The sequence below is a fragment of the Podarcis pityusensis genome, assembly GCF_964106645.2.
Source record: "Podarcis pityusensis genome assembly, chromosome: 2".
NCBI lineage: Eukaryota > Metazoa > Chordata > Lepidosauria > Squamata > Lacertidae > Podarcis > Podarcis pityusensis.
The window spans coordinates 56,939,693-56,959,330 of record NC_138029.1 but is presented as its reverse complement, the minus strand read 5'-3'; the positions used below and the strand labels follow the sequence as shown (position 1 = coordinate 56,959,330).

Sequence of the window (19,638 nt, the reverse complement as noted above, 5' to 3'; positions counted from 1 at the left end):
TTGCCCTTCCCTTCAACGTCTGGAACTTTCGCCAGATGCAGATTAGTCTGGCATGCAAATCTGAATATTAAAATGGTCCTGACTTGACTGTTATTGTTGTTGTTAATGTGAGTTAGCTGCAGATGGTTCCACCTGCCTTGATTAGGCACAACTTAAACAGGAATACTGTGAATCATCACAGCATATACTGTGCCAGTTTGGAGAACCATATCTTGGCTTATGAACAGGCCATCCCCCTCCCTCCACATGAAACCCCTTTGTCCCTTCCTTATTGCAAGCTGCAGTTAAACCAGGAAGCTTCTGGGTAACCCAAGGGCACCCTTCCATTCGCACCATTGCTTTCCCCCAGTAAAATGGCAGTCAGATTTTCCGTGGATTGCCATTTGTCCTGATTTAGCTCTAAAGAGGGGTTTCCTGTGGGAAAAGTGGTAGGGCAAAGGCAAAACCGCTCAGACGCCTTCCTAGGGAATCTAGAGCCACCCAGACCCATGCTTTCTAGGCACGGATAAGCAGAAGCATGGACGAGCCCATAGTGTCCTCATCTGAACTAGGAAACGATGGTTGCTAGCTTCAGAAGGAGGCAGGGTATTAAAACAAGTTCAATGCTTTAATAGGCTGCCTTGTAATTTTATATTCCTTACTGTGTGTGTTAGGAGTGCCTCTCATCTTTGGAAGCACAGAAATGTCAAAAAGCGATATAAAAGTTTGCGAAAAGCAAATTCTTATTCTCACAATCTACCCAAGACGACTTCATAGCGAAATGTTGCTGAATAAAAGGTTAATCACATCAGGGCAATCTACCTTCTGATGCCAAATTTCTTGTAAAACATGGACATTCAGTCTGGTGCAGCCTTTGTTGCCCGCCAAATCTAGTAGCTATCAAAATATCATAGTCCCTGTGAATAAATGTCTGTTTGTTACTTTGAGGTCACAAGAATAAACAAACGTGGGTGGAAAGACAAAGTAGAAAAACATTGTTCCATACTTTTTAAAGAGAAAAAACTCCACTCTTGCTAACTCTTCATTTTTCTTAACACTGGTTTTAAAATTGGACAACTGGACATTCTAAAACAGAAATGACAACTTTAGCTGCCAATAGTTCACAAAGGAAGCTTGATTCCAATATTAAGAAGAGCACAGTTGTAAGCGCTCTGGCTTGCTGCCATCAGTGCAATAGGTCGCAAAACATGTAGATGTTACAGCTGGTTGGAAGAGACAGAGTGATCAGCAGACACTGCATCATATTCAGAAAATTTATTGGGGAGCCACATGATCCTACTCTGGGCATATGCTCAATGTATGGGGAGAGGATTGGACATAGCACGCAGATATTCACCCCACATGATCAGGAATGCTCCTTGGGGATCTCGGTTAGGCAGGGGGTCTGCTCAGCACAGCTAAGCTGTATGTGCAGAGTCCCTTTTCGAAAGCCACACTGACAAATTTGCGAAGGCAGACCAAGGAGGTGTGCAAACCTCGTGTGGGGCAGCAAGAATAGTCCAAATTTCCCCACCAGCGTGTTTGCTGCATGTGGGAGATCTTCATTTCAACACCCCTTCTGTACTAATTGTTTTCGGCAGTACCTAAAGTCTAGGGAACAGTGGGATTCCTCACAAGCTGCACAGGAAATTTATCAGTTTGAGATTTGTTGAGTCATGGCATATAAACCTCCCTGAAAAGTAGCTGTTTCTGCATTCACAATCTCCCCCTGCAATGTGGAGCCACAGGAGAATGTGAGGTTGCAGGCACATGAGTTGGCAGCCAATCATACATACCAAGAGCTCCCTGCACGCAGATACTTCAAAAACCACTGGGTTATATTTCCAAATGAGAGGTAGCGTCATGGACTGGTTGGATGCAGAAGAATGGTGGGGGGGGGGACCAGCTGGGGAACCCCCAAGGGAAGAAGGCTCAAAGCCCAGGGATTGGTGGTGGGACAATGATGAGCAGTCGGAGAAGACTGGGAAGAGGACATGTCGGAAGCTGAAGAAGTCACATGGTTTAGTGATCAGGGAGAGTCCATGGCAGAGAGAGAAGCAGGGGAGGGAGGCCAAGTGGCAGAGATGAGTCCAGCTGGTGAAGAAGCCAGGATGTCTCCCAGAACCAGAAGAGGCATGAAGTGGAAAGGGGCAAAGGCTGACACTTAGGTACACTCTCAGGCTGCTTGGGAAAAACCCAGGAGGGATAAACATTGAGAAGGGGGAAAGTGGTTCTTACAGTGGTACCTCAGGTTAAGTACTTAGTTTGTTCCGGAGGTCTGTTCTTAACCTGAAACTGTACTTAACCTGAAGCACCACTTTAGCTAATGGGGCCTCCCACTGCCTCTGCACAACCACCGTGCGATTTCTGTTCTCATCCTGAAGCAAAGTTCTTAACCTGAAGCACTATTTCTGGGTTAGCGGAGTGTGTAACCTGAAGCGTATGTAACCTGAGGTACCACTGTATAAACAATGACAGAGGTTTGAGTAAGCAGGGAGGTTACACGAAGGGGGGCAGTGGCAGTTTAAAACAAGGTTTGACTACAGCAAGAAGATAATTTGGAAAGGCTGTGTTAGCTTTTTGGTGTTAGGTGTCTGCGTTGTACGCATCTCTGCTATTTCTCCTGGTTAAAGGTGGCTTGTTAGTTGGTGTTTTTTAAACACTTAGTGTCCATCCAAGCTTTACTCGAACCTCTGCTGTTGTTTAAAACTGCCATTAAAACCACACGATGGGGACAGATCTGGGGTGGGGAATTAAGCTGGATCCTAAACCTGTTCAGTTCAGCCACGTACTTTGGCAATCTGGCATGAATTAAGCTGGCAAAAGGGGTGGTGTAACTCCAACGCTATTTTAGAGGCTTGTTTTCCTTCTGCCAGGCTTACTTGAATATGTTTAACTGAAAGGAAGTCACAGTGAAATAAAAGAGGCTTACGGTACTTTCTTGCAAGACTGCACGCCTCCCTCTCCTCCCCTGCACCCTGACCACCCTGTATTTTAGATAGCCTTGGGTCACTTTTGGGTGGTCCAACCCAACCCAGAACGGTCTTGGCCCAATTAAGCCAAAGCCAAGATCCATGCAAATTTACCCAATTTAGTTTCACATTCAGTTGAATCTGGTGTACAGCCCTAATCAAGGCAAACCAAAAAATATGTTTGTCTGTGTTGTAATATGTTGTAAGAATTCAATAAAAATAATAAATATATTTTTAAAAACTGTTCCCCATTTGGGCACCTCCAACATGAAATAAAACAAGAAACAAAATATACATTTTTTTTAATTAAAATAATTGTAAACCTTTTATATACAAAAACTATGTACAGGGACAAAGCTACTAAGGCTGCAACTTAGTGATTTGATGATTTGTGGAGACCAACACTTTATCTTGTAGCTCCATAAGTGTGCACTTTACTGAAACTTCTGTTGACTCTCAACAATAGCCATTCAGATGATTCTTGATAATGGCACCATATAAATAAACAGAACATTAGATATTTCAGAGTGGAACATAGTGCCCATCTGAAAAACTGATGACAATAAACTGAAATATGTTGTCAGGAAACCACTAAAATGTCCTATGAGTAAAATTCAGAAATGCCTAGTACACAGAACTACATGTGTATCTGATTTTCACATATTATTGAGTGAAACATATTTACAAAACTGCGGCCCAGATCCGAGACTTCAGATCACAAAAAGGGACATCCCCATGGAAATGTTTGGTTGAATGCAAAAGCACAAACTTGTACTAAACCTCTTCGGTCAGTAATTGCCTCACCAGTCTTCCAGATGTGTGCAGTGATGACAAGTATAAGCTATGGGTGCGATTAAAATATCTGCCATTTTGTTAAAGGTGCAAAGCACCTTTTCATGTATATTGCATGTTAAAATACTTTGAGCCCTGATCATTTTAAACGTAGGAACAAATTAAGGTGGGAAAGCAGCAATAATGACTTAATTGGCTCATGATACAGTCAAGCAACGGAGTGGGACGCAGTTCTACCACAAAGATATCTTTGCTCATCCGCAGATGCTGTACTCTTGAATATGACTTTCTGGTCTAAACATTGAAAAGAGTATTAGCAACGCTTCCTGTTAGGTTCATTTTCACAGATGACAAAAGAAATAAAACTGCGCAGCCTTAGTGGTTAAAAAACAAAAACAAAAAACAGCTTTACATGCTACAAGGTATGGTGGGCAAACTTGGTCTAATGGACTCCAATGTGAAATCCAAGCTGGTTTTCATGTCCAATGTAATTTCTGCAGAAACAAGGAAAAATTGTACACAATTTAATTGGTGATAGGGTGAGTGTAAAGCTTTATTATTATTATTTTATTAATTTTATCCCAAGAGCTATAATCTCCACCACCCCACCCTCACAAACCTAACATAGGTCTATAATTAATCACTGCTCACTAATAAACCCAGAGCTCATATCAAGGAAGCTAGTGCAGTGCAAGCTCTCTATGCTAGTTCAAGAGATTTACTACAAGAACTGCAGTATAGGACTGAAGCATGATTTTAGGCAAAGCCATCATTAAAATAAATCAACAGAATAGCTCAGTTGAATGTGCTTATGCATCTTAGGTCCAGAACATGATATGATAATGTGAGGATGGGCAATTTATATGACCCATACGTACTCTGAAAAAGCAGATTTTTGCAGAGCTCTGGTGGTTTTGAAAATTAGAGGTTCCAATTAGGAACCTCCAGAATCAATGGTGTGGTATCCCACATTCTTTCATTGCCCTGAGCATCACTTAACAGCACCAAGACATCATTATCTTGAGTGTACAGAGGCTGCCCCAGATAGACCTTGAGAGAAGAGAACAGCCTGTGGATCGAAGGCTTCTGTACTGTATTTGGGCTATTTTGCGTAAGATGCATTTTGTGTACAGTGCACAGTCTGGTGGCTGCAAATGCAAGAAGTGGGTTCACACACGCATATTCATCATTGGGAGACTGGATGACTTGCATGCACAAATGCTCAGAAAGCACAGACCGAGCATAGTGCCATTAATGTCTAGAGACCTGTGCGTGTGGACTGAACTTACTGCTTAGCCTCAAAACTGTTGACTAATCACTCTCTTTCCTGAACGTTGTTTGGAGGATTAAAGTCATAGAGGTGCTTGTGGTGGGGTGGAGTTGTACCCTCCCGACACCGGCACCATGGCTGCGCTTCCTTGAACGGGGTCGGGGCAGGGCAACCAGCAACCTAGTCAGGGCTGCGCAGCTGTGCCAGAGGTTCCACTGACTTGGCAGCCGTGGTCCCGCTGCTGAAACTACGTGGCCTGACCCTGCTGCCACCTTGCCTCAGCCCTGTCTAGTATGCAGCAGTGATGCCCCAGTGTCTGGATGGCAGCTTCACAATTCTGCGCCGCCATCCATGCCTAAAGGTAAAGGGACCCCTGACCATTAGGTCCAGTCGTGTCCAACTCTGGGGTTGCGGAGCTCATCTCGCTCTATGGGCCGAGGGAGCTGGCGTTTGTCCGCAGACAGCTTCCGGGGCATGTGCCCAACATGACTAAGCCACTTCTGGCGAACCAGAGCAGCGCACGGAAACGCCGTTTACCTTCCCGCTGGAGTGGTACCTTTTTATCTACTTGCACTTTGACATGCTTTCGAACTGCTAGGTTGGCAGGACATCCATGCCTAACATATGGATAAAACAGCATACATGGCTGTATGTGCCACCTGTCCTTAGGACAAGATAGGAAAGAAATGAATAAATGTCACAGTTTGGACCTAGCATCCTCACTGTTGAGGCATAAGGGCATTCACTGGGTGTACACTTGGTGAGTTGAGCTGTTAACTAGATTATTTTTCCTGCCTTTGGCTGTATTCTGAATGTAAAACAGAAAGCATTTATACCTGCATTTGTTGTATCAATGGCAGCATCTTGTTCCTGAAAGCTGAAGTCAAAGAATAAACTTTGCATGCCAGTTTCATTGATCAGGAAACCTTTCCCACCAACACTGGTTGGCTGCCAAGTGGATGATAGTAGCTCCTAGGAGAAAAATGGGGGGAATACTTTAAATTATCTGTCCATATCGGTATTCAGTTAAGTTCAACAGCCACTGTCGTCCATTTTTCAGATCTATTACGTTATACAGTAACTAGTAATTCAGCAAATTTACGTTGGAGTGAATGTTTGTGACCTTCATTTGGTCAGGCCAAATGGAAAAGGGCAATGGAAGCAAACAAATTTCTTATTCTGCATCTCTAATTCAATGCACAAAATGATGCACTGACTGCTTGTGCCAAGTTCAAACACGTAACATTACAAAAACCCCAGGAAGCATGCTCTCTTTTTACTCATCTGTAATGCCAGCTCATTCTCCCTAACAGAGAAGCAGCTGCAGAGCCTCTCTTGGGATATGGGAATGTTCCTGCTCACACAGCCTCTCTCTCATCCCACAAAGGACTTTCAGCTCCCTGGCCTGCAGGAGCAGCAATGGGATGCTCACCTATGGCAGCTGAACTCCCCACAAGCATGCTTGGCTCAGGGCTCAAGGAGTAGGTCCAAGCTCAGATTTCTGTGGTCAGAGCTTAGTGATGGTTTAGCCGAAGCAAGAGTAAAGCCCTTAGAAGCATAGGAAGCTGCCTTATATTGGGTCACACCATTGATCCATCTAGTTCCATATTGTTTGCCCTGACTGAATGCAGCTCTCTGGGATTTCAAGCAGGGCTCTCTTCCAGCCTTACCTGGAGATGCTAGGGATTAAGCCTGAGACCTTCTGCATGCAAAGCTATGGCTCTTCACCTCAGGGCCTTCATATGACCCTCTGAAGGTGCCTTATGTCAACTCAGCTACTCTGACAAGCAGCCCCTCCTCTGGGGGCTTCAGCAGGAAAGGGGTGCTGACTGCAAAACACCTTCCTCCAGTGCGCGCCTTTCAGAAAAGGAAAGATCGTCTTACCTGATACAAGTTACCCGATGCAAATTTATCTTCATCCTCATCGGTTCCTGCATTGTTATTTGAAGTCATTGTAGGAAGAAGAGGGAGGGGAAAAAGGCACTCAGTGAAACTCAATAGTTTTTGCAGACTCATTTTTTATTACAAGTGTTTTCCTATCTTTTACCGCCAACCATAACTTCTAGTCACATGACCCAAACAATATAAAACTGACCATTTATTTACACAAGCAACTTTACTGGCTTCTGTAGGATTTACACTATTGTAGCTAGCACAAGAATCATTCTCTTTCCAGGTTACATAAATCCTGCCATCCTGTTATTTTGGGTTCTTTCTCTTAGCACAATTCTGATCAATCAGCTGCCCAACAGTTATGAACAAATGAAACACCAACCATCAGAGGAGGATGTGATGGGCGACACTTGAAATGTATACAAGTCGTTTGTGCTGTCCGGCAACTGATGCTCCAGCGAACACCCCCAGTCAGTAGGGTTTAAGTTACATGAGGAGAGATCTGAAAAAAATCATAAAAACTATGTCAGAATCGTTATGAAGGAGGTTCTTTCCTAAGATTGTGCCAAATAGTTGAAAACAGTTTCATTCCAAGCAAACCGGGGGGGGGGGGGGGAGAGAATATAAATAAATAATCCTGCTTTATCCATGCCCTTTTCTTTTGAGACACTTTGATAAGTCACAATGAGAACTTCTCTTGGGGATATTAAAAGCAGGATATAGGCAGTCTAAATAAATAAAGAGCAGGCAACTTGACCACCCATGACCCATCTTCTCTGGCAAATAGCAACCATTTGGGAGTATGGGGTGTGTGTTTTAAGGCTTCATCTTGTTTCATTTGGGGTAATAGGAACACCATGTGCAAACCACAGAAACAGATGACTCAAGTTGTAGCTCACCTCCTAATGTGCTCCCCACTTCCATTTTCTCTGGTTGGTAGCTGGGAAGCACATAGCTACTGTGGTCGTCCGGCAGCTGAATGCTGTTTGTTGCACTGACTGTCTCTTCTGTCTTGATATCGTCCACTGACTGCAGAAAACAAAGACCTCTTTTATCAAGGGGTGTGTGTGTGTGTGTGTGTGTGTGTGTGTGTGTGTGTTGAAAGCATCATTTAAACCAATCTGGGGTATCCATATCTCAAGTACAGATGACCCATGAATTTTTAAAAATCTAATTTTAGCCATAAGCATCCCTTTAAAATGGGTCTTCCATGCAGAAGACTTTGGCACAAGCAACCTGCCAGTGCTTCGCTTCTGAGACTAGTTTTGGCTGGTTTCATGGAATTATCCATCTCATTTTGTGGAAGCTTCTAGGTCAAAAGGCTCTTCCTCCATTCCCAGGCTTCTCTTGCACCTACCAGGCTCCTAAATTGGAAATTACTTGAAAGCCTCCTGTGCCTTTTTACAACCCAATCCACACTCAGGCCCCCAGCTGTGCCAGAGTCTGTAAATCAGATAACATCTCATCCTGCATAGAGTCAAGATGTAATTGACTCACACTTCTAGAGACAGGGAGTTTTACATTTAAAGAGACCAAACACTCACTCCCCGGATGGCCACAATTTTATCTCTCCCACAATGCCTCACACCTGCGTGAACCAGCATTTAACATACCAAGATTTCCCAACTTCACTACACATGCAGAAGACATTGGCACAAGCAACCTGTCAGTGCTTCTCTTCTGAGACTAGTTTTGGTTGGAAGTTCCCTGAATATGAACTCTGTCCCATTCTAGGTTAGGATCAAGTTATCCACAGGCTTTGAGTTCCATGTGAATATTTCACTTGCTTGACGATAAAGGGTAAATACATACCTTTCTTGCATTCTTGATTTTCAGTGACTTTGATTTCTTCTCTGCCAACGAAAAACAAAAGTGTACAGATTTAATACAATGAAATGCATTTATGAAAAAGAAAGAGAAGCTGTAGAGAACATGGACAGTACCAACAAATTCAGGTGTCACCAATTTTATGGTACAAAGTAACTTAAAATACTTGAATCATTTGTGGTATTCTCATGTATGCTTTGTAGGCTCTATCCCTACAAAGATTCCCCATTAATTTTTGTAGAATTTCACAGACCATAAAAGCAAACATGTGATGACCTTGTCATGGAGGCCACAAGACTTTGCCTGGTAAACACCTTCTGTACTGAGTTCCCTTCTTTTGCCAAGAGTGAGTTTTTATGGCATTCCGAAAACCAACTTTAAGAACATAAGAAGTGCCTTGATAAATCAGATCAAATTCTCTTCTAGTTCAGCATCTTTTGTCTACAGTGGTCAATCAGATACCTGTGGGGAAACCCACAAGCCCTTTCCCATGGTGGGTATTCAGAGCCAAGCAGTCTGTGATACTAAAGACAAGACATAGCCTTATTCTCAGTGAATATGTATTCCGTTTTGGAAATGGTCCCTCTCAATGACTTGCAAACATACCTTTCTTTGGTGACTTTGCTGAGGGTTCCAACATCCTGTAGACCCGGACAGCACTGGAACCTTTGCTGATGCTTTTGTCCTTCACCTCTTCAATATCAGGCAATGAATTCATGGCGCAACGGAAATTTGCCTTCCAGGTTTTAGGGTCAGGTTCTTTATCACCTGGTTTGTACCTCCCTATATAATGACAACATAAATCTGCATTGAGCAACAAGTAACCTAATCCAGATATAGCCACTAAGGTCCCAATCCAGGCACTCACAGCCTAAAAACTCAACCATCATATGCAGGTGCTCAATAACTGACTCATCTAAAAAATAAGTAAATATGGACACATTTCAGCCTGTGTGACTCAAAGTAACTCGAACACAAGCAAACGTTATTGTACATACTTCTTTTTGTTTGTGGCTAGCTGGAGAGTCTGCCCATATCTTTACAACTGTGATTTTTACTTTGTTTTTACATTGTCCTTTGCCCGAAGAGCTCTTGTTTATCGGGCAGCTGATAAAACTTTAATAATAATATTGTTTGCCGCTTTCTACCAAAAAAAGCCTCAAGGCCATTTGCAACAGTGAAATATACATGAATGCAGTTGGTAACGATAATCATAACTACAGCCTAAAAAGAAACAAACCAAACAACAATGTCAGCCACACTTGGCTAATGTGTCTGGCGCTTGTCCCTCTTTTAGGAGGCTTCTAGCCTACCAAGGGGCTGCAAGCATTCATGTGACCCGGGGGGGAAGAGGCGGGGCTTAAAGTAGTTACCTCTTTTGCTGATGTAAATACACTCTCCCCAGAAATGTAATGGTACTGGCCTCACTTGTGCCTATGCGAAGGACACTGTAGAAAACAAATTGCCCTGACAATGGCCCATACCAGTATGAATGGCCCAGTTTCTGAAAAGGCAGGCGTCCTTTTCCAGCTCCCAGCCATGCTTGGCCGCGTGTTTCCATGGGATCTGGAACAACTTTTCATCCTGCAATTCAACAGTACAGATTTTAGTGGGTGTGCCTGAATTACATATGGAAAACAGTATCAAGAACAACCCAAGAAGTCAAAGGAACTGAAAGTATTGCAATTTGATTGGTATTTCTCTGCCTGCCTGTGCAGTTTCTCTACAATATGATGTAACAGCAACCTGTACAACAGACTCTGATGTATGATTTTGTTCCATACAGTATTCTGGGGATGCTAACCACAGAGAACCCTATCAGCTTGGTGATCTTACACATCTCAAGAGGGTTTAGCATTTATTTTCTTTTATTAATGAGTATGAAAGTAAGAATCAGCATTAAATCTCAGCTACACAGCAACTCATTCACTGAGGTGATGTTTATACAGTATCACTTTTAATTAGGTCTGCATGCCACGTTCCTCCCAACTTTTTAGCCTTGATACCGTTAAACTGTTAGGGTTGTATCCGACTTAGACTCACTGTAGAGCTATAGATGTCTATGGACTTACATTAGCTTTGGGTCTACTCTAAGTATGACTTAGTGGGATAGAACTCTTAGGATGATAACTTGTGTCACTTGAGAATTGGATAATTTCATTTTCCTAGATATGGAATTCTCAGCAACATTTACCTACTGTCAAAGACAATCAGCTGCTGAGATCTCTTTATTTTTCTGAAATTTGCTTCTGGACTTAAAAGCAAAAAAATACAGAAGGCTAATATTTTTAAAGTCAGAGGAAAAATGAAAAAGAAACCCGTACCTTATTGATCCATTGGAGTCCAGGAATTTTATTGGAATTAATCTGCAATTCCATCCAAGGCCTCATGCGCATTCTTGTTTGTGGCATATTGGATCTGAAGGAAAAATAATTTGAGCTTAGAAGAAGCAGAAGAAGAAGACTCCTCAAAATTCTGAAATTCATAGAATTTTACCGGAATGGATGTTTTCACAGAATTCAAAACAAACTCATGATGTATTTATCCCCATTTTTTCCTCCTAAGAGATCTGTGTTTTATACAGATCATAATCTGTCTTTTATAGAATACAAGAAGACATGATAGACTCCTGCCCCTAGGAACCTCTAAAGAGTTACAGTACTTAAAAATAAGTGTTGCAATCTGAATTCGGTAGCAGCTTTTGAATAAGCTCTGCAAATAAAGGTTAAATGGGTTAAATAGATATATATACATATTTGCATATTAATATTTTATCATATTTTTGCTGATAAGTTTAGGTAATAGGTTTATTAGAGTGAAAAGATATTGAGAAGGACGGGAAGTTAAATTTATGAAGATATATACTACTTTGTTGGAATTTTTATTTTGATGAGTTTGATCTACAGACTATAAAATGTCTTTGATGTATGGATGTAACTACGGTTAATGAAGAAGAAGAAGAAGAAGAAGAAGAAGAAGAATAAGAAGAAGAAGAAGATAGACCCCCTGCCCCTAGGAGTTTACAATTTAAAACACAGGGCTAACAGCAGAGTGGAATCAGGAATAATAATGCTTTAAATGTATTCTTAGTTATAGCATAGGAACTAGGGGTTATATTATTTTATTCCCCTTAATGAATAGGTTCAGTGACTGGTCAAAGGCAACCCAGACATCTGCATGGCTGAGAGGAGGGATTTCAACCTGAATTTTCTCTTTCTAAACCCAACACCCCTGTCATTAAAACCACATGGGTTTTCAGTTCCCCAGTGTTCCAGAATCATTCCTCCAACCCCCAACCCCCATCTTGTAAGATACTAACTAAAATGCTCATCTTGACTTTGCTAGCTGAACCCATGCAGAATGCAGAATGCAGAATGCCAGTTGCATATTGACCGAAGGTGGTATCTAAGGACATGCCAGAGTAATTTAGAAATAGGTAGAGAGGCTGCCTTCAGGTAGTGTTGCCATCTCAGGGGCAGTAAAGCTTTCACTTCAGGGTTGGATTTGTCCATAATGCTGTTGTTAAATGCTTGGCAACCGCTGGAATTAACGGAGCTCGCTTGTTATCTGCAATGGCTCCACTCTGAGCAAAACTCTGTTGAATACCACCCACTTTGCTGCCTGTGTCGAATTAAGTGAAGGTCATAACGTGCTGCATATTATCTGCTGGCGTCTGGCGACTCTGAAGGAATGGTTTTCAAACTTCTCTCCTATCAACATCTCTGCTATAGAATTCCCAAGCCGCTGTCTGCAGCAGATCCCCAAGGATGTTAGGACATGTCTAGGCTGCACACTTTGTTCACAGAAGGCACCAGTCAGACCTGTTGCCGGGGTTATCATTTCCCGGCTAGAACTGAAAGGGTGGCCTCCATCTCCGTAAGGAAGATCGGAAGCAGTGCACAATCTGCCATTACTGCTCTTCTTACTGTGGGACCCTGGATAAGACCCAGGTTCCTTGGAACCACGGCCCTAATAAATTAAGTATGCTTTTATTCAACACAACTTCTTACAATCATATGGGCGTTCTATCCTGTGGTCACAACCACCTCAAATATTCATTGCGGAACTGTAGCCACTGTAGCCTTCCAAGAATTGTTTCCCTGTTCAACTGGGCAGGCAAATTGGTTTTGTTAACTGTGAAATGCTTCAGACAAATTAGCAAGAGATTCAAACCAAGTAATCATTGCACGCTCAAGGAATCATTACTCTATTTTGAGCAAACATTTGTTACTGTAAGAAAATCCTTTTGTGCTCTGAAGGACGGAAAATTTATCCATGGCACTGTTAACTGAAAGGACTGGATATGCTCATTAGCACATCCCATCGACAGATTCTACATACATTGGGCAAAGAAGAAATTCTGAAGAACCTGAAGCCTTTTTGTGCAGAAAAAGCTGACTAAGGAAGGTGGAGTACATGGAGAAGACTAACCCAATTCATGTACAGAAAGAAATTTCCCCCTCATTCTTTCCCTGCCTCTTGAAACACTGGAACCATTGAAACTTGTACTTCTTCACTATCTACACAACCAACTTTCACATGTCACCGCCAATGCCGCAGATGGCTTTGTGCGTGTGTGCGTGCAAAGACTAGACAAATTGTGAAGGTTGGCTCTGTTGATATTAATAAGCTACAAAAGCTAGGAATGCAACCTTTGTAGTCGCAGGCAACATGCCTCCAATTCCTAGATGCTGTGGACAAACAGTGGAAAATGGCTTTAACCACCATACCCTTCCAACAGTTTTCAAGCTTTCTAACTTCAGAGAATGCTTTTCCACATCATGTTTTCGCCACAAGACTTCAATGCGCAGCAGAGAATTGTGGAGTATGTTCTTGTACATACACATGCAGTTCAGTCATGAAATACACGGATCAGGCCTCTTGGGCCTCATTGCTGCTCTGCGTAAATGCCGCTGTGACTACACAAGAACTTTACAAAGAGCAAAGGAAGACTGGTAGTTGTGGGTAAACTGAATCACATGGAGGCTTCTCCGCCATTACTGATCTTTTCTTTGAAGAATCCCACGGTAGGTTTCCTAGGGGGATCTAGTATCCCTTGCAATAGAATTTTAAAACACTGTCCTCTGTTCATCGCCACTGGTGCATCTGACAGCACGCTGTACACTCTCTAGTTTGTGAACTGCCCTGTCCATTCCACAGTTGTGAAAATTGGCAGTGTGAGTTACTTTAACCAAACTGTGTCCATATTGTGTAGACTGCATGATTGTATGAGTCAGTGTTGTCTTTTGGTTAAAAGCCATTTAAGAAAATCAGCAGAAACCACCTCCAGAGGCGACAGCCGCCAGTTACCTTAACATAATCCTGACACAGTAGTACTAGAAAGGGCAAGACATATTTGGAAACAACCAAAGGGCTAAGGCACTGCATATAATGGGCGTTCCACCATAATAAAGTAAAATAAGCTGCAGCAACCTTCCCTGTAGACGTACTGTGGGGAAAGGATGAAGAACTGTAAAGCATTTTGCACACAAACAGATTTGGAAGCAAATCCCATTCAATTCAATGGAGCTTACATTCAGATTAAAGATTCAGGAAGAGGGAATGAGCACAATTAACTGCTTCAGTTCCATTGATGGGACTTAACCGCAGCTATTAAGGAGAAGGAAAGGCTGTTTCACATATTAAAAACTCAGGGGAATGTTTATAAGGCAGCAGGAGATACATTGGGGAGAGTTGCCACTTGGCACCAGTCAACACAAGCCTTGCCAATTTCCTACATGTACTCCTCTGGATTGGGGCCAGAGGGACCAACAGACCTTGTAACAATGTAGAGTTTCTAAGGAAGTTCCAGATTTCACTGTTTCCGTCCTTCAACGGAAAGGACTATAAAGAGTCCCAGAATGTCTCCTGCTCCCTAGAGATGGCCTGCTGCCCCAACAGATAGTTTAAGAGGAACAAGCGTCTGTTTTCAACATAGCAATTACAGTCCTTCAAAATTAAGACAAAAGGCCCAAGAAGAACTGCCCTGTGCTCCACAGAGCTAAGTGCCAATTCCACATATCCTACAAGCGGATATCGTTCTTATGCAGAGGAATTTTGTTCTGGCTGCCTTCCTGATTGCTCGCTGCCAAGTATAATACATGTGTTACACTAACCTCCATGGCTCCTGTATTCCACCAAGTGAAGTAAGGACACTTCTGCATATATATATATATATATATACACACATATATATATGAAGGAAGCAAAAAATGTATCCTCACTGCATTGGGTTCATTTTGCCATTCATTTGTTGTTGTTTTAGAATTACCGGAACACATTTGGGCTGTAAATCTTACATAAGCTTTCTTGTATAAGGAACTCCCCTGAGTTTACCAGCAAACATGCCTAGGAATGAGCAGTGTGTTTCTTCTTTTAAAGCTTGGGATATGATGTTGCCCTTCCTTTGCTCCAAACTCGATAATTAATATTTAGAGGAGAATTTCAAACTTTTTTTTGTTAAAATCAGAAAAAAATAAGTTCCACTTCCTTCAGCAGATTTTCTTCAGAGACGGAGAAAAATTTCTGAACCTGTTGCTTCCTAGTCCTGAAGACCTGTAGCCTGTCCCAAAATTCCTTCTAAGGCTCGGGTTTTCTTTTCCTCCGATCCCTCTTCACATTGAGGGAGGGTGTCAAAGCAGCTAAATACTGTTGTGTTCTCTCCCCTGCCTTCTCTCTCTCTCTCTCTCTCTCTCTCTTTTTTACAAACTTTACTTCCTGGTATAACAACAAAATAACTAACACCACCCAGTACTATCCCTCATGTTGCTAGCAAATTTCCCCCGGGAAACACTACATAAAAAAAAAGTTGGCCTGTTAACTTTTTGCACCCTAGCTAAAGAAACGATTATTGATGCAATTAAAAACAACATTTCACTACAGCAAGAATCATCCTATTCAGGAAGGAGCCACGCCCACGTGGCCTGGATCTTGCGGGCACTGGACTAGATTCCGTGCGCGCTCTGCATCCGGATTTTCTCTCCTGCCTTCCGTTGATTGCCTTGTTTCACCATGAGATCTGGCTGACCTCAAGGCGCCTCCAGATGCGTTGCTGGTTTTGCAGGTAGAAGCCTAGCGGGCGCCCCGCTGTTACCCCCACCCCGCGTTTCCCCCATCAGCCTGCAAAGGCAGCTAAACTACTGGCTCTGAATGAAAACAGCAGCACTTGACTTTTGCAGGATCATTCACACAGGATGGTTAAAAAAAAAAAAGTTACTCATTAAACTCCCCGCTTGCTCTGCTAAACTTAGCCCGGCTGCTGCCTGCAGCCTTTGATCTCCAGGAAACTAAGGACACGCTTGTCTGAGAAAGCGGCTTGCAGCGATCTCAGCGGTACTAGAGGCGCCCCATCCGCCCGCTCCCCGATAGAAGACGAGAAAGTTTTCCCCGTGCAGCCGACCGATCTCGTGCGGAGAGCGGGGAAGCACGGTCGGTGCAGAAGTCCTGCCTCTGGGCTTCCCAAGCTAGTGTGCAGCCGTAGGACTGCAAACCTGGAGCGGCGGTCCTGTGCACCCTTAACTAAGCGAGCCAGTCCCCTGAGGTCTCTCTGATAGGAGCTGAGCTGCAACCCACCTTCCTAATCTTGTCCCGGGAGGATCTGGCGAGCGCTCCTCTGCTGCGCGAACAAGCTCCTTCCTCGGCGAGAGAACCACGGCTTCTGCAGCCGCTGGACCAGGAGCGCCTGTATGTATGCGTCCGGCCCTCGGGAATCCCCGGGCAAGCGACAGGAGCGCGCGCCGCGCCCAATCAGCGGCGGGGAGCCCGCGCCGCGCCCAATCAGAGCGCGGAAGGGAGTATGCTGCCGGCGGAGCATCATTTCGGGGAAATCAGCCGCTTGTAGTGCTAGAGCGAGGGGAAGTCCTGCTTCCATTCCTCCCCCCACGCCCCGTTCCCCGGCCGGCAGCCGCCAGCTATTTTGCTGAGACGGACACGCGCACACATCACACACACACGCTGCTTAAGAATCCTTTGACCACTTTTGGGACTCTGGAAAAGCCCTGCCAGCCCCAAACCCCAGCCTGACACATTGCCCAACAGGTGACAACGGAAGGAACAGGACTCTTACGGATTACATATTATATTAATTATTATATTATATTATATTATATTATATTATATTACACGGGTGGTGCTGTGGGTTAAACCAAAGAGCCTAGGACTTGCCAATCAGAAGGTGGGCAGTTCGAATCCCCGTGACAGGGTGAGCTCCCCTTGCTCGGCCCCTGCTCCTGCCAACCTAGCAGTTCGAAAGCACGTCAAAGTGCAAGTAGATAAATAGGTACCGCTCCGGCGGGAAGGTGTTTCCATGCGCTGCTCTGGTTTGCCAGAAGCAGCTTAGTCATGCTGGCCACATGACCCGGAAGCTGTACGCCGGCTCCCTCAGCCAATAAAGCGAGATGAGCGCCACAACCCCAGAGTCGGCCACGACTGGACCTAATGGTCAGGGGTCCCTTTACCTTATATTATATTATAATTTTGCAGTCTAATGGTCCACCTAGTCCAGCATCCTGTTCTCACAGTGACAGAGGAATCAACCTGAATAAAATATTGGGGGGGGGCATCACAGCACACAGACACCCTTTGAATAGCAATGCCCATCAACTTCGTGGGGACTTGAGCCAGCTTAGCCCAGCAGTTCCATCGACCAATGCGTTGCTTGGATCCCCCAATTGCCTCCCGCGGTTTCAGGCACTGCCTCACTTTTTTTAAGTAAAAAAAAACACTGTGGGGACCTGACCCCAAAGGGAGTTGGCTCCTATGCATGGTGGCCGAACAGATGCCCATGGAAAACCCACAAGCAGGACCCAAGCACAAGAGCACTCTCCCCTCCTGGGGTCTCAAGCAACTGGTACTTTAGAAGTGTCACTGGTCTCCAGCTATGGAGATAGCCAGCATGTCCAGTAGCCACTGAAAGCCTTATGGTCAATGGTCCCTCTAAGGAGCTGACTGGCACTGCCTCCTGTGGGAGCGACAAGAACCCTCTTCAGGCATTTTGAGCGGGAGTTAGCTCAGCAGCCAACGAGGGGCTGCAAGAATGACTACGCTTGGACCCAAAATCCAGAGCTGGTTTTAGGGTGCTGCAACCGGTATGGTTGCACTGGACACTGCACTACAAAAGCCCCCCAAACAATGCTGTAGAACGGAACGAGGGGGGGGGCACGGAATTTTAGCATTGCACAGGGCACTGCTGAAATTTGAAAGCCCCACTCCTAAAATGCACAAGGGGTCTCCATGAGTGCAGGAGGCTCCCTGCTTCACAAGTTTGGTCTCTCAGCTCCCAGTCCTGTGAGAAAGGTAAAAGGAACTGGGCACATTAGCTTAGAGAAGAGACTACAATGATCTGATGTATAGCCATGTTCAAATGTGCGAAGGGCTGTCACATATGGAAGAATTCAATGTTCTGCTAAGGTGACTGTGCAAGCATCTTGCCTTGCCAGATGAAATTATCTCTCTTTTTCCCCTGTGCACTGTTCCAAGGGCTCTCCCAACTCCCCCGAGCCTGAACCAAATTGGGGGGGGGGGCATGGTGGGAGGAAATTGGGGAAAACCCCATTGCACAAAGGAAAGTGCTGGGCTTCCACTAACAGAGCCAGGTGAATCTGGCCCAATATTCCTTCCCCTTTTTTTAGAGCACAATTTTTATTAATTTAAAGACTACCAGCTTTTAGTACAGTTCCATGCAGTAGCTTCAATACAGGTGTTCAGCAACAGACAATGTCATAAAGAACAAAGGTTAGTCAGTTAAAGGGATAGATTGCAGTGGAGGGTTGTGGTTTTTTTGCAAGAGTAAGAAGAAAGCGAGATGAACTACGCAATGTATCAAGTTTTGTTTAAATCACAGTTCTCCAGAGCTTTTGCTTTAGTTTAAACAAAACTTATGCAACCATACATTGTGACATTATGTTAGGGAAAATAGGGAAAAATACTATGGAAAACACTTGTTGAGAATTCTGACTGGAGCGGCCCAACATTTCTATTATTCTACTTCCGAAAAAATGTGGGGATGTAGCTCAGATATTCATTTCCGAGCCAACCTGAATTCACCTCCCCGTTTGTATCCCCAAATCACCCTCCCTCCAACATTTTCTGGAATACTGAAAATTATAATAATAATCCTGAAACCATCTGTTCCTTTCTCCATTACCATCCTCATATATGGTACTTCTCCACTCCCACCCATCCAGAGCCAATCCTGCTTTGCTTTGGAGTCATGAGCAGGTTCTAAACATTGAACAAACAATGGCACATTGGATAGGGCATCTCTTACATGGGGGACTCCAAGCCTAGGCTGGGTCAGGGCAGTCACTTCAGGTGGCAAGCCTGGGTGAGGCAGTCACTTCAGGTGGCAAGCCAGAGATACCTGAGGAGTGCAATGCTCATCACCTCCTGCACTTGTCACCCACTTCTTCCTCTGTTGCCACCACCACCATGCACACCCCACCCCCCACCCCCCGCGCCAGCTCCTCTCTAGCCTCATTTTTCTCCCCTTCCACCTTTAGCATGCTGGGCCAGGATTTCCCCAGGCTGCCGCAGTTGCCTCAGGCAGCAGCGGAGGAGATAGGTGAGGGGCAGTGGAAACAGGTGGGGGTGGTAACTGGCAAAAATGACAGACAGACTAAGAGAAAAAGACAACAGCGACTTTGAAAAAGAATGGGAACCATTTATATTATGCTTGCAGAAACAAAGAAAGTCGGCAGACTTGATGGCAGGATTTAAATAAACATTCACACTCTTAGTACATTAGAAAACGCTTAGAAGATAGAGAAATATTATGGTGTATTTACTTTCACTTTTAGGTTTTTAGGTTTGATGTTATGTTATTAATAACGTTTTCTGTTAGGAGGTAGCAAAGTGGGTGAAAGGACAAACAAAGCAGAAGCGGAAGTTGGGGGAAGCCTAGGAGGG

At 44.1% G+C, this 19,638-nt stretch overlaps 1 protein-coding gene across 1 annotated transcript; it reads right to left on the bottom strand.

Moving 5' to 3' along the window:
• Positions 1 to 3,238: 3,238 nt before the first annotated feature.
• IRF1 (interferon regulatory factor 1) lies at positions 3,239 to 16,457 on the bottom strand. Its single transcript, XM_080997273.1, has 10 exons — positions 16,306 to 16,457; positions 11,058 to 11,151; positions 10,218 to 10,317; positions 9,340 to 9,516; positions 8,719 to 8,759; positions 7,806 to 7,935; positions 7,289 to 7,408; positions 6,898 to 6,944; positions 5,850 to 5,985; positions 3,239 to 4,237 (listed from the first exon to the last, which is right to left on the bottom strand). Exons 2-10 carry the CDS (start codon positions 11,142 to 11,144, stop codon positions 4,152 to 4,154), a joined length of 924 nt encoding a protein of 307 aa, XP_080853399.1. The 5' UTR covers positions 11,145 to 11,151; positions 16,306 to 16,457; the 3' UTR covers positions 3,239 to 4,151.
• Positions 16,458 to 19,638: the final 3,181 nt, after the last annotated feature.

Bases quoted from the DNA above. Each gene is read 5' to 3' on its own strand.
- IRF1 (XM_080997273.1), bottom strand. From the start codon at position 11,144: ATGCCACAAACAAGAATGCGCATGAGGCCTTGGATGGAATTGCAGATT. The intron at 10,318-11,057 runs GTACGGGTTTCT...GTTGAATTGCAG, and splicing joins GACTCCAATGGATCAATAAG to GATGAAAAGTTGTTCCAGAT. The intron at 8,760-9,339 runs GTATGTTTGCAA...TTTCGTTGGCAG, and splicing joins AGCAAAGTCACCAAAGAAAG to AGAAGAAATCAAAGTCACTG.